A 13,932-nucleotide genomic window follows, 5' to 3' on the forward strand; every position below is an offset into this window, starting at 1 on the left:
CAGGAGATGGATTACTTGATGACTGCCTGTTCTATTCATTCCCTCTGAAGCACCTGGCATTGGCCACTGTCAGAAGAAAGGATACTGAGCTAGATGGACCAATGGTCTGACTCACTATGGCCGTTCTTATGTCACAAAAAGCCATAAAATAATTGTATGCTACTTTGAGCAAACTATAGATTAGAATGCCATAAACAATTGCTTAACACCAAGATGCACTAATCTGATGTGCAAATAAAGAATGATAGCTGAAAAAATATTTATTAGTTACCCCTTAATCTCATTTGTGTCCCTTTTCAACTAGAAGTTTTAGTAGTAATTAGCAAATCTTATCTACTAGACCTTATACATTTTGCTAAAAAAAAGCCATTGAGAAATATCCATGTGGCTTTATATTAAATTCTTATTTCTGACCTCTTGATGTTCTTGACCCCAAAGAAGTTCAAATAATTCAGGACATTTTACATTTAATCAAAATTATGCAGTCAGCCTTGCATAGTAGTTATATTTCATACTACACAAGAAAGTGAAGTTCTACATCATTTGGATTCTGAGTTCCAGAGGGCTAAGAAGCATTAAAAATTACTTTAAAACAAAAGAAGGACAGAATTTTCCAAGACCATTAATTTTTTTAACTAAACTAATGTTTCATAATGTTAACTGTTTTTCCTCAAGGAAAAAAAACCACAAACCAAGCCAAGATTTATTGTAAACTTTCACTCGCTGGCTAAATATTCTCTGAATAAATGTGTAAGGGAAAAACCTACCTCAGAGATAGTTCTCTTCCCTCCAGACTTGGCCTTTTGTTTTCTTTTCTCAGTTCTGATGTATCGTCCACTTCCTGCTCACAGGCAGGAAAACTGATTTCTGATGTTTGATGCTTGTCTCCAGTAAGCTGAAGATAAATGTCTAGTAGACGATCAGTCACAGCAGCAAGGTTGGGGTATCTGCCCTGAAGAATCTGAGAAACAGAAATTGCAATCTGTATAAACTCAGAAGCCAACTACTGGTCATGCAAGTTTTATTATGATATACTCAGATAATCACTCCCTAAGAGGGTAAGTTACAAAGACTAGGAAGGGGGGATCCAGTCTTATGAAGCTAAGTTCTTTTGTAGCCTATAAAGATGATGAAGCAAGAGGAAGACCAAGGACAGAGTAGGCCCGTTACTCAATGAGGCAGGAAAGACAATAACAGAAAATGTGGAAATGGCAGAGGTGCTTAATTACTTCTTTGTTTCGGTTTTCACCAAGAAGGTTGGTGGCAATTGGATGTCTAACAAACTGAATACCTGTGAAAATGAGGTAGGATCAGAGTCTAAAATAGGGAAAGAATAAGTCAAAAATTACTTAGACAAGTTAGATGTCTTCAAATCATCATGGTCTGATGAAATGCATCCAAGAATACTCAAGGAGCTGACTGAGGAGATATCTGAGCCATTAGCAATTATCTTTGAAAAGTCATGGAAGACGGGACACATTCCAAAAGACTGGAAAAGGGCAAATATAGTGCCCATCTATAAAAAGGGAAATAAGGACAACCCGGGGAATTACAGACCAGTCAGCTTAACTTCTGTACCCGGAAAGATAATGGAGCAAATAATTAAGCAATCAATTTGCAAACACCTAGAAGATAATAAGGTGATAAACAGTCAGCTTGGATTTGTGAAGAACAAATTGTGTCAAACCAACCTGATAGCTTTCTTTGACAGGGTAACTAGCCTTGTGGATAGGGGGAGAAAGCGGTAGATGTGGTATATCTTGACTTTAGTAAGGCTTTCGATACTGTCTCACATGACCTTCTCATAAACAAACTAGGGAAATAATGAGTGGGGTCCCGCAGGGACCGGTTCTGGGTCCTGTTCCGTTCAATATCTTCATCAATTATTTAGATAATGGCATAGAGAATACACTTATAAAGTTTGCGGATGATACCAAGCTGGGAGAGGTTGCAAGTGCTTTGGAGAATAGGATTAAAATTCAAAATGATCTGGACAACCTGGAGAAATGGTCTGAAGTAAATAGGATGAAATTCAATAAGGACAAATGCAAAGTACTCCACTTAGGAAGGAAAAATCAGTTGCACACATACAAAATGGGAAATGACTACTTAAGAAGGATTACTGCGGAAAGGAATCTGGGGGTCATAGTGGATCACAAGCTAAATATGAGTCAACAGTGTAATGCTGTTGCAAAAAAAAAAAGCAAACATCATTCTGGAATGTATTAGCAGGAGTATTGTAAGCAAGACACAAGAAATAATTCTTCCACTCTACTCCATGCTAATTAGGCCTCAACTGGAGTCCAGTTGTATCCAGTTCTGGGCGCCACATTTCAGGAAAGATGTAGACAAATTGGAGAAAGTCCAGAGGAGAGCAACAAAAATGATTAAAGGTCTAGAAAACATGACCTATGAGGGAAGATTGAAAAAATAGGGTTTGTTTAGTCTGGAGAAGATAAGACTTGAATGCAGGGGACTGGACTAGTTGACCTCTCGAGGTCCTTTCCAGTCATATGATTCTATGATGCTTGCTTATGTCATATAGAACTGTGTTGAAATTTAAGTCCAGTAGATTCTGCTTAATAGCAACCTAGATATTAACAACTTCCAGTTAATAGCAATGTTTTGCCAGGAAGTAATCCCGTCCCATTATTTGTAATTAAATGGGGTTTGGATATTGGCAACAGCATGCCACTTATTAGTCATATTTTTGAGAAAAAAGGATCCACCTTCAGGCAAGTTTGCGGGGATGCAGCCCTAGAAGGAAGCACTGGGATGGGCCGAGCACCCTCTGCATGCAGGTTTGCAGAGCTGCTGGTAGAGAAGCAAGTGCTGAGACCTGCCTTCCCTGGCTGCAGTGGTGCAAGTGTGCCTGTGGCTGGTGCTCAGCCAGTCCCAGCGCTTCCTTCTGCACACAGGGACCACACAGGAGAGAACAGGCTGTGGGCTGGGAGAGGAGGCTGTGGGCAAAGTGGGAGGCTTGGAGAGGGGCGAGAGGGACAGCAGCTGCAGCCCAGATGCCAGAGCTGCATGGTACCTCTCCCAGTGCCTGCACTCTCCCGACTGTCAGGGCACTGCACATAGGAAAGAAAGTGCTGGGACATTCTGAGCCAAACGGTGCAGAGAGAGGTACCGTGCAGCTCCATGGGCCCCTAGTACCCCCATTCCCTGGAAAACCCTGGCATTCGGGCTGCAGCCCACCTCCTTTTTGCTGTCTGCCAACAATCAGGTTTGTGGGCTGCACCCAGGGAAGGCATGCCCCAGCATTTCCTTCCCTGGCTGCTGCCTCAGAAACCTACTTTCTGCTTATTAGCAATTGTTGGACAATAGCAACTTTTTGCTGGCAACCAAGGAGTTGCAAGTAAACAGAATCTACTGTAGGCCCAAAAATCTATTTCCTAAAAACAGGCTTGACAATAGTCAAGCGAGGCCTGGTAGAAGATGGGTAAAGTGAAGTGAGATAATTCAGAGGCAAGTTAGAGATAAATTAGGGCATAACCCCAGGTTATGTTGTGAAACGTGATGGGGGAGGATCCCAGAGATGGCTCCAGCGCGATCCCGAATGCCTGCACAGCAATTTTACAGCCCTGCAAACCTGAGTCAATGGACACGGGCCAGCCATGGGTGTTTAACTGCAGCATAGACTTACCCTAAGAGGCTTGTGGACCCCTTCCACACCTCCATGAGAATTAGAAGGGTTAACATTCCCCTTAAGTCTTTTGATTGGGGGAGCAGTGGGGGCACAAAAAGAACCAAAAAAGTCCCATCCCGTCCCCCCCCTTGACAAGCCTTCTTCACACTCAGATTGCACTTTGAGCTCTATACCTGCAAAGAAAAGGGCTAGAGAATTACTTTTTAAATGGACGCTTTCTTCACCAGCTGTCATTTGATGTACTATACTAGGGGTAGGCAACCTATGACACGTGTGCCAAAGGCGGCACGTGAGCTGATTTTCAGTGGCACTCACAGTGCCCAGGTCCTAGCCACCGGTCCGGGGGGCTCTATATTTTAATTTAATTTTAAATGAAGCTTCTTAAACATTTTAAAAACCTTATTTATTTTACATACAACAACAACAGTTTAGTTATATATTATAGACTTATAGAAAGAGACCTTCTAAAAACGTTAAAATGCATTACTGGCACACGAAACCTTAAATTAGAGTGAATAAATGAAGACTCGGCACACCACTTCTGGAAGGTTGCTGACCCCTGTACTATACTAAGCTCAACCGAAGTAGACATTCCCTAGAGATGTTAAAGAATTGTGTTGAACTGTTCTATTTTGAGGTTGCCCAAAATCTCTCTCTAATTCACTTCCAAGCTTTGTAGAATAAGTATTCCTTTGCCCCAGATCTAACCTATCCATTTTGATGCCAATATGACTATTTTGTGGATTTTGAATAGCAAATACAAGCATCAGGCTTATTATGGAATCTCTGTTTTAAACCTTAACTACAGAACAACGTCTGGTGCTCTATAATGACATTACTCCACCCACCTCTTTGAGTTCTGCTTTATTCATGTTATCCATCCGAATTTTGGTCCAATACTTGTCCAGAAGAGTAGCATGGCTGTTTTGCTGTCGGTACCAACCACCACCACAGCTGAAGACTCTAAATTAAACAAACACACCATGGAGTCATATAGCATATTACATATTGTTTAACTGAAGAATTTAAAATTCTATTAAATTCTACCATAGGACTATTCCAATGTCTCAAAGAACTGGTAAATTTCGCACAATTGTCTTGGGCTAATCTGAATGCACAGGGCTCCCAGGGTCCATAGGACAAGCTGCATGTCATCCTGTCTCTTTTCCATATTATCCACCCCTTAACTGGTGTATATTTCTCCTCTTGGCCCAAACTGCCTAGTCCCACAGAGAAACATGCAGAAGGGAGAGCCAGAGCAGCAGCAAACTACTCTGCAGATTCCCCTTACCAAGTTTGTTGCCCTATCTAGGGGAGGGGCTTGGAATGAGGAGAGGAGTTATGTTTCCCCACTTCCCAGATCCTCTCCAGTTCTCAGCTCCACACAGACAGCTGCTGCATCTGTCCTAACTCTGAGTTCTGTGCTGACTCCCATTGCTCCTGCAGGATCCATGCTTTCACTGGCTAGGCTCAAGGCAGCTGCAGAGGTGGACCAGGGGAAATTATAACTGTGAGCTGCAAAGTCTGTCAGGTCTGGACAGGACAGTGTCTGGGACATTGCTCTTCCCCAGGGCTCCAGATCTCAATATCCATAGATCTCCTTCAGACATAGCATCAGTGAGAGTTTCAGCAGAGGAGGAAGGGTATTTTCGGTTGTAGAGATCACATTTCACATATCCAGGAAAGGACACTGCCCTTGTTTCTATTACTGTCACCAGTTGTTTATCACCCCGTCTTGGTCTCACTTTTCTTGTCTCTCTCTCCGCCCTTGTTATTCCAGTTTTCACTGCTCCCCATCTTTACCTCCTCCTGTTTTGCTCCTTCTTCCTTGCCAGACACCCCTTGTTTTTGCCCTGTTTTCCCCCTTTCCTTTGCAGCAGTGTAAGGATGACCAAGGAGCTGTCCATGGATCTTCTCACCTGACTCAATTCCCTGACAGAGTTTTCTCTGAACTCACCATCTACTGGCTCCCCTCAGCAGCTGAGGTCGTACCAGCAAAAGCTACTGCTGCACATTAAGACACCTTGCATACAGCTACTCCCTCCCACACCCTCAAAGCCCATGCCATGCCCCCCATGGCAGCAGTCCTGTGCAGGCAACTGATTATCAGCCTTTTACTTACACATCTTGAAATTCTATCCTTGTTTTTTTAAATTCACTCCTTCCATTTAAAGAAAACCAAACCCAATCATAACTATTTAGAGACTGTCCCAATAACACTTTGACACAGCTCTGCCAAAGAGGTGTGCAGCCCCAGAGTAGCGTCAACAGAGCTAACAATTCTACTATATCAAGACACATGCACATTGGGTTAAGCTCCCAAATAACAAACAATGACTAGGGCTCCATGACTTCTACAGTGGCCAGTGTGGCTGATCCCAGGGATGCCCAAGAAGCGGGCTCAGAAGCCAGCTGCTCTGGTGGCCCTGGGGACAGCCACATCAGCCACTGCTGGAGTGGCCCTGGGGCCAGCCAGCCCCAGGGACTGCCTGAACAGCAGTCACAGAGCAGCCAGAGCCCCCAAGATTTAGTCAGGGGTATTTATAATATAAGTCATGGACAGGTGAATTTTTCTTACTGTGACCTGTATGACTTTTACTAAAAATAACCATGACTAAATCGTAGCCTGAACAATGATTAACAGGAAGAAAATGTTTTCTCAAAGGAGCAAAACCATAAGCAGCAGGAAAAAGTTGTTTAAGGTTTGAAAAGTGTTGCAAAAATGCTGCTCAACAATACCTCTATCTACTTCAGTATACTTCCAACTTTCATAAGCATTACAAAAATGTGAGAATCAAATTTTACACATATTAGTTTTAACAACATGAAAATCAGAGCATATTCTCATTCTGAGTCAAAAACACTCTCCATAAAGGAAAATGAAGGACCATCCAATCTGAATATTTGTTGACTTTCTTATTTTTAACCTACAAAGCATTCAATCTTACTGAAGTAACAGTTGCATAAGATGCTACAGTCTAGATCCAGTCCTACTGTAAGGCTGTTCGATATTTAATGCATTCCTTTTACATGTTTTATGATTAATAAAGTATATGTATCACATTCTAGCTATCTGAACTTAATGTCGGTCTGAATTCCTTATTCTTGTTGCCTTCAGCTTAAAAGCAACCAATTAACACTCATGTTCCTTTTACCTTACATGCCTACCTTCTGGTTGCAAAGAACTGGAATCCAGGAGCCACTTTTAAACAGTCTCCACGACCAGGAATCAGTAATTCTCCATTTTCCAGAAGAGGAATCAGCACAGAGATCTGAAAGAGAGAAAGAACTCCTACCTTGGAAACAAAGCAATAATCCTGCTTTTGGGAGAAGTTCAGCCACCCAGACTGCATGTGTTTCATGAGTCACCAGCCCACTTATACTGAACTACCTTAATATGCCAAAAGAACGGGAGTACTTGTGGGACCTTAGAGACTAACAAATTTATTTGACCATAAGCTTTCGTGGGCTAAAGCCCACTTCTTCGGATGCATAGAATGGAACATATATTGAGGAGATATATACACACATACAGAGAGCATGAAAAAGTGGGAGTTGTCTTACCAACTCTGAGAGGCCAATTAAGGAAGAGAAAAAAACTTTTGAAGTGATAATCAAGATAGCCCAGTTACAGACAGTTTGATAAGAAGTGTGAGAATACTTACAAAGGGAGATAGATTCAATGTTTGTAATGGCTCAGCCATTCCCAGTCCCTATTCAAGCCTAAGTTAGTTTGCATATCAATTCCAGCTCAGCAGTTTCTCCTTGGAGTCTGTTTTTGAAGCTTTTCTGTTGCAAAATTGCCACCCCACAGGTCTGTCATTGAATGACCAGACAGGTTAAAGTGTTCGCCTACTGGTTTTTGAGTGTTATGATTCCTGATGTCAGTTGTGTGTCCATTAATTCTTTTGCGTAGAGACTGTCCGGTTTGGCCAATGTACATGGCAGAGGGGCATTGCTGGCACATGATGGCATATATCACATTGGTAGATGTGATTAGGTCCTATGATGATGTCACTTGAATAGATATGTGGACAGAGTTGGCATCGGGGTTTGTTGCAAGGATAGGTTCCTGGGTTAGTATTTTTGTTCAGTGATGTGTGGTTGCTGGTGAGTATTTGCTTCAGGTTGGGGGGTTGTCTGTAAGCGAGGACAGGTCTGTCTCCCAAGATCTGTGAGAGTGAGGGATCATCTTTCAGGATAGCTTGTAGATCTTTGATGATGCGCTGGAGAGGTTTTAGTTGGGGGCTGAAGGTGACAGCTAATGGTGGTCTGTTATTTTCTTTGTTGGGCCTGTCTTGCAGGAGGTGACTTCTGGGTACTCGTCTGGCTCTGTCAATCTGTTTTTTCACTTCAGCAGGTGGGTATTGTTGTTTTAAGAATGCTTGATGGCGATCTTGTAGGTTCTTGTCTCTGTTTGAGGGATTGGAGCAAATGCGGTTGTATTTTAGAGCTTGGCTGTAGACAATGGATCGTGTGGTGTGTCCTGGATGGAAGCTGGAGGCATGTAGGTAAGTACAGCGGTCAGTAGGTTTCCAGTATAGGGTGGTATTTATGTGACCATCACTTATTAGCACAGTAGTGTACAGGAAATGGACCGCTTGTGTGGATTGATCTAGGCCACACGATCCATTATCTACAGCCAAGCTCTAAGATACAACCGCATTTGCTCCAATCCCTCAGACAAAGACAAGCACCTACAAGATCTCTATCAAGCATTCTTAAAACCATCAGCATTTTCATCTTTCTTCACCCTGACCACTGTGGTATCCCAATTTTTACACTGCATTACACAAATCAGAAATCTTGCCTTTTGATAGCCCAATGGATTAAAAGATAGTTTCACCCTTGCATGTTTGAAGCCTTGTCTTTTCAATTGACCAAGCAAAGTGTCTCTCTAAATCAGAGGTGAGCAAACTTTTTGGCCCGAAGGCCACATCGGGGTTGCGAAATTGTATGGAGGGCCAGGTAGGGAAGGCTGTGCCAGGTAGGGAAGCCTGCCCCCTCCATCCGCCCTCTCCCACTTCCCGCCCCTGACTGCCCCCTCAGAATCCCAGACCCATCCAAACCCTCCCCCCCCCCCCCCCACACACACACTTCCTTGTCCCCTGACTGTCCCTCCCGGGACCCCTGCCCCGACCTTCCCTCCCAGAAACTCCACCCCATCAACCGCCCCCTGCTCCCTGTCCCCAGACTGCCGCCCTCTGCCCCTTATCCAACTCCCCTGCTCCCTTACCGTGGCACTCAGAGCAGCAGGAGCTCGCAGCCCCACGGGAGCCAGCCACACCACCGCACTGCCCAGCAGGAGCAGCGGGTCAGAGTGCTGGCAGCGCGGAGATGTGAGGCTGCGGGGGAGAGGGGACAATAGGAGAGGGGCCAGGGGGCTAGCCTCCCCTGTCGGGAGCTCAGGGGCCGGGCAGGACAGTCCCGCAGGCCAGATATGGCCTGCAGGCCATAGTTTGCCCACCTCTGCTCTAAATCAAAGACCCTGTTTATGGCAGCCATCAACACCTTTCATCATAACAATATCTCCACATCCCAGGGCTGCCCATCACCCCAACAGAGTATAAATATTGACACCCTGAATGACTTACATCCCAAACAAAAAGAAAAGAAATAACGGGTCGGAGGAAGGGTTGGGAGGAAGTTGCCATACAAGGAGCTCGTTGGTGAGGGAAAGAGGATGCAAGGAATCTGGTGCATATAATAAGCTCAGCATACAGAAGTGAGGAAATGTACAATCCTCTGTGTACACTTGAGTGGTAAAATACTCAAATATAGAGAAGGTGTTTATAGGAAAGCATGGATTATAAAGTAAAAATACAGATATAGAAAATCCAGGCTACATTAACCTGTAGTTTACCTTTTAAAATAAGACACTTCAGAATATTTCAAGTAGCCCCATAAAATTGCTTAAGACCTAAATTCATAAGGAGGCTACATATTTGCTTTGTTATAGGGTCCCTATGGTTTGAAAGTCTGCATTCCAATAAAACTAAAACTGGCAGCAGAGTTAGTCCCATAAAGGATGCTTTATAGAGCTATGAAAAAAATAACTGGATACAAGTAATAATTTTAATTTTTGCAGAATGTCAATACAATATTTATATGAGATCCCTCTTTGTAGAAGGCAGTGCAGAATGCCATTCACTGATATAAGGAAAAGATCTCTCTAATGAATACTAGTTCTATAACTGACTATTAGGAATCAATTAAGATACATGTCACAGTACTTGTTCCAGAGCATAATATGATATAATCTTTTATACTGTCTCAGCTGGGGCAAGGACAGGTGAGTGAAAAAGAATGAATGTGTTAATTGGTCAATTCAGTTACCTAATTAATGATCATTTTCTTCCCCTCTCCTCCCGCCTCTCTTCTTCTCCCCCCCCCCCCCCCCCTCAACTCATCAGATCCAAGGTGTCAACACACTACCGCTGATTGGGCATTAGCCTTCAAAACCAACTAGCAGTATGCCTCAAACCATCACCCACTTATTTTACAATGTTGCCTATAGGAGAAGGTAAATTGTATACCACATCCAGAGGAGCATAGTCAATATCCTCCAGCAGAATCCAGTGCCCTTTGGTGACAGCTTGTGTCAAGGTTCCAGGCTGCCATACAAACTCCCCTGGCACATCTGTACAACGATACATACCCAGTAATGTCTGCAAAAAAACAGTTAGCAATAAATAAAAACTGGCTTATTATATGTCTTCATAAACTCAGACAAATACCTTACATAATATATCTGACACCAGTATGCAAGTCATATACATAGCCTGCCTAGCCCTGTGTGGATGCAATGTCTCTAGAGCTCTGCGCAGATACAAAATTTGTATGCGCAGCTGATCCACAAAAATGGTCCGCAGATATCCACGGATTTGCATGGCTCTATACAGTACAGATCCGTTTACGTGCGGATGTCAGGAGCCAAGCCGTCATGACCACGTGTTAACGGACTGCTGAAATATCTTAAGATATCTATATATACACACACGTATAATTGTCTAGGATTACATACATATTCACAGCATCCCAAATACCGCAGGCCTATCTGTTAATGGCGCTTCGCAAGAATATAAATTCAAATGTGTAATCTAATTAAAACATTACTACTACTCCACAGGGGTGAAAGTAACTCGGGACACTTACAGGTACAGGGCGGGAGTGGCACGCTTGGGCAGAAGGGGAGGGGCTAGGGGTCACATCCCCCAGCCAGCCCTTCCAGACTGCCTGGTTCAGGCTGCCTGGGGTTCCCATGGCAGTTTAAAGGGCCTGGGGCTCCAGCCGCCGCTGTTGCAGTAGCGGCGTCTGGAGCCCCGGGCCCTTTTAAATCGCCAGCCCTAGGGCAGCCAAGGGGGGGCAAAAGGGGCAGAGACCTTAAAGCGCTGCAGGGTCCTTTGCCGTGGCAGCGCTTTAATGTCCCTGCCCTTTTAGGGTCCCTACTGGCAGGGACGCCGACAGGGGAGGGGGGGAAGCAACGTTAAGCGCTTTAAGGACAGTCCTTTGCCGCGGCAGTGCTTTGAGGATCCTTTAACGTTGCTGCCCCTTTCCTCCCCCACCCCCCCGTCAGCGGTAAAGACGTACGACATTTCCGCTCCGCACTTCCTGTCGATTTCTAGGTCAGTGAGTTAGTGAGCAAATCTGAGCACTACATAGCAAGTTCCTGTACCGCGTGTTAACAAGTCTGGCGTGTTAAATAGCTATCGCGCGTAAATAGGTCTGTACTGTAAATATCAACACCATCCTCAGCTAGTTTTTTTCAGTATTATGCTAATTTTAGTGTTCAGAGAAAAATGTAAGCAACAGCATTATTGAAACACTTCTATTGTTCTCTTAACAGGTATCAGCTACAATCCAAAGTGATCTACAGCTAGACTCAGCCTTCTTAGGAAAAGTAGTTAACACTGGAAATGTCAGGAGTATATACACAATTTTTATTAAATCAATTCCCATGGCTTGATCTAACATCCGGGTAATGTAACACATCCCAACTCTTTGTGCCTTTTACATCAAGATGAAACATGGAGTTACTATTCAAGGTACTTATAAAATAGAAACAAATGAAGTTTTAAAAATAATTTACAACAGCTAATGCATCCACTCATAGCTAGGGTCTTCCGTACCTTTATTAAACACAAGTTTTATCGACTTGACATGCAGCCCATTTTAAAAAAAGATAAAATAGATGCAGGTATTCCACCTGTCCCTGGTTACCCCATTAGACTGTAGTTTCACATCCATATTTTCCTACTTCTAGAAATGTTTTCTACCTCCCCATCCCTGTGTGAAAAAACCACAACAAAGAGGATACCAAACTATATAGGAGAAACAACTAAACTGGAATATAGTCAAATATATAAAGCAAAAATAAGATGTATTTTAAAATAAAAAGCTCTTTCTACAGACACACTAGAAATTCTGTGCCATACAGATACACTCCTCTTCTAAGCATTTCTTGGATAGTTCAGTTATATATTTAAATTTTTTTTTAACCTTTATACTTTGCTACTTATTTCCAATCCCATCACACTTTCCTGAGATGGTGATCTTACAACTAAGCTCTGTGAGGCAGTTTTATTTACTGCCTTTCTAAATATTTCAGAGTCGATAAAGAGGGCTAGCTCTTCCATACAAGCAGGACAGGCTGCTGCATCTGGCAACAAAATCCCGAAAGTCAACATCGTTTGTGAATGTTAGCCTGCTCACAAAACTGTAGGTGTTTAACAAAGTTACATGAAATTCTTAGTGCCCTCCCAACCACAGTGTAAGGCGAGAAAATGCATCAGCTCAAACTCATTGGATATGCATGAAATACCTGAAGAGTGTGCAATTTTCACTAGGGACTTGTCTACATGACAGAGCTGCACCAATTAAACTTAAAACAGTTTTAAAATCTATATAGTTACACCAGTGCAAACCCTGTGTAGACATTCATCAGTTTAAAAGTAACTTGTTTCAATGTAACTTAAACCCGCTCCCAAGTGTCTTACGGTAAATAGAAAAAAGCCTGGTGTAAAACTGAAATAAGAGTGTCCATGCAGCCTTTTACACCAGTTACTAAATCATTTTAAAATCACCTCTTTAATTAATCAGAGCAGCTCTCTCATGTACACAAGTTCTAAAAAATGTAGTAACAAAACAAAACAAAAAAAAGGAATTTATATGATGCAGTTTTTGTGAAGAATTTAAAGCTTACTAAGCCCGTATCTCGAAGTTTCTCATTTTCAAATTCTTCAATTCCCATTAGGAATTTGGACTTGCTGCAGATCAGTACTTCACATTTCAAAACTTAAGTAATGTAAGTCCATGTTATAAGGATGGGGTTTTGAGTGTCAAGCATAAATGAGTTTACCCTTCCCCAAATAGCAGGAATATTTTTCCATTACCTTACTGTCTGTCTGATCTCCAAGTTGAACTTTCAGAATATGAGGGGGCTTCACTCTTCCTGTAATGACTCCTAAATACTCAATTAAAGAAGTTTTGCCACATCCTATTGGCCCCTCTAATAATACAGGATTCTGGAAAGCTACTGCCATCGCAAGGTTTTGAAGATTCATGCAGGTAGATTCAACCAGCACAAAATGGTTAATGGTACTTTCCTGTTAGGGTAGAGAACTTAAGTTACCATATTGAAGTGTCTATTCATAGATGAGTTGTGTACAATATTACTGGAATGCTCCAATGCTGCATTCATAAAAATGAGTCTGAATACTAGAAAATGTCGGCTATATAGCTCTAACTAGGAGCTGCTCCCAAATGATATAATGGGTCATTGAGAATGCAGATTGAACAAACAATATTTAATGGTTAGTATTCAAATACAGATTCAACCCATCAAAAACCTACAATAAAAATATACAATGTATAAAGTCTATGCAATAGCTAATTTGCTCTCAAAAACCAGTCAGACTACAGATGCAATAATGGTAGAGTGATTATTTTAATGTTCTACCAATGTATATCAGACTTACCCATTAAAAAAATCATTTGATGTATATAGCAAATGAAGTCATTAGAGCAGCTCCCTATTACAGGACAAAGCCGTACCATAACCCAACAGCAGTTGTTTACTGATAACCTTACTCATGAGATTAAAGTGCTGAATCTATTCATATTTGCATAGACAACAACGTGGAGCCACTAAACTCACTGATGCATGAACATTAAAAAAATATATAAAATATTATACACCATCTTTTACTCAGATTATTTTAGTGCATTTAGACTTTTTAAAGGGAAGTTATATTTTCCAATCAGGGTGTAAAATGAATCAT

General features: G+C 42.3%; 1 protein-coding gene across 3 annotated transcripts in view; it reads right to left on the reverse strand.

The window, feature by feature from the left end:
• MDN1 (midasin AAA ATPase 1) overlaps nucleotides 1–13,932 on the reverse strand; it is a 175,711-nt gene that overhangs the window by 137,958 nt on the left and 23,821 nt on the right. For all 3 annotated transcript variants that reach the window (XM_065590185.1, XM_065590184.1, XM_065590183.1), the window contains exons 6-10: nucleotides 13,045–13,257; nucleotides 10,189–10,320; nucleotides 6,821–6,924; nucleotides 4,501–4,615; nucleotides 768–961 (exon numbers count right to left, since the gene is read on the reverse strand). In XM_065590185.1, the coding sequence (XP_065446257.1) occupies nucleotides 768–961; nucleotides 4,501–4,615; nucleotides 6,821–6,924; nucleotides 10,189–10,320; nucleotides 13,045–13,257 (758 nt within the window). The remainder of the gene's footprint in view (nucleotides 1–767; nucleotides 962–4,500; nucleotides 4,616–6,820; nucleotides 6,925–10,188; nucleotides 10,321–13,044; nucleotides 13,258–13,932) is intronic.

This window comes from Chrysemys picta, chromosome 3 (assembly GCF_011386835.1).
Source record: "Chrysemys picta bellii isolate R12L10 chromosome 3, ASM1138683v2, whole genome shotgun sequence".
In the NCBI taxonomy this organism is placed as follows: Eukaryota; Metazoa; Chordata; order Testudines; family Emydidae; genus Chrysemys; species Chrysemys picta.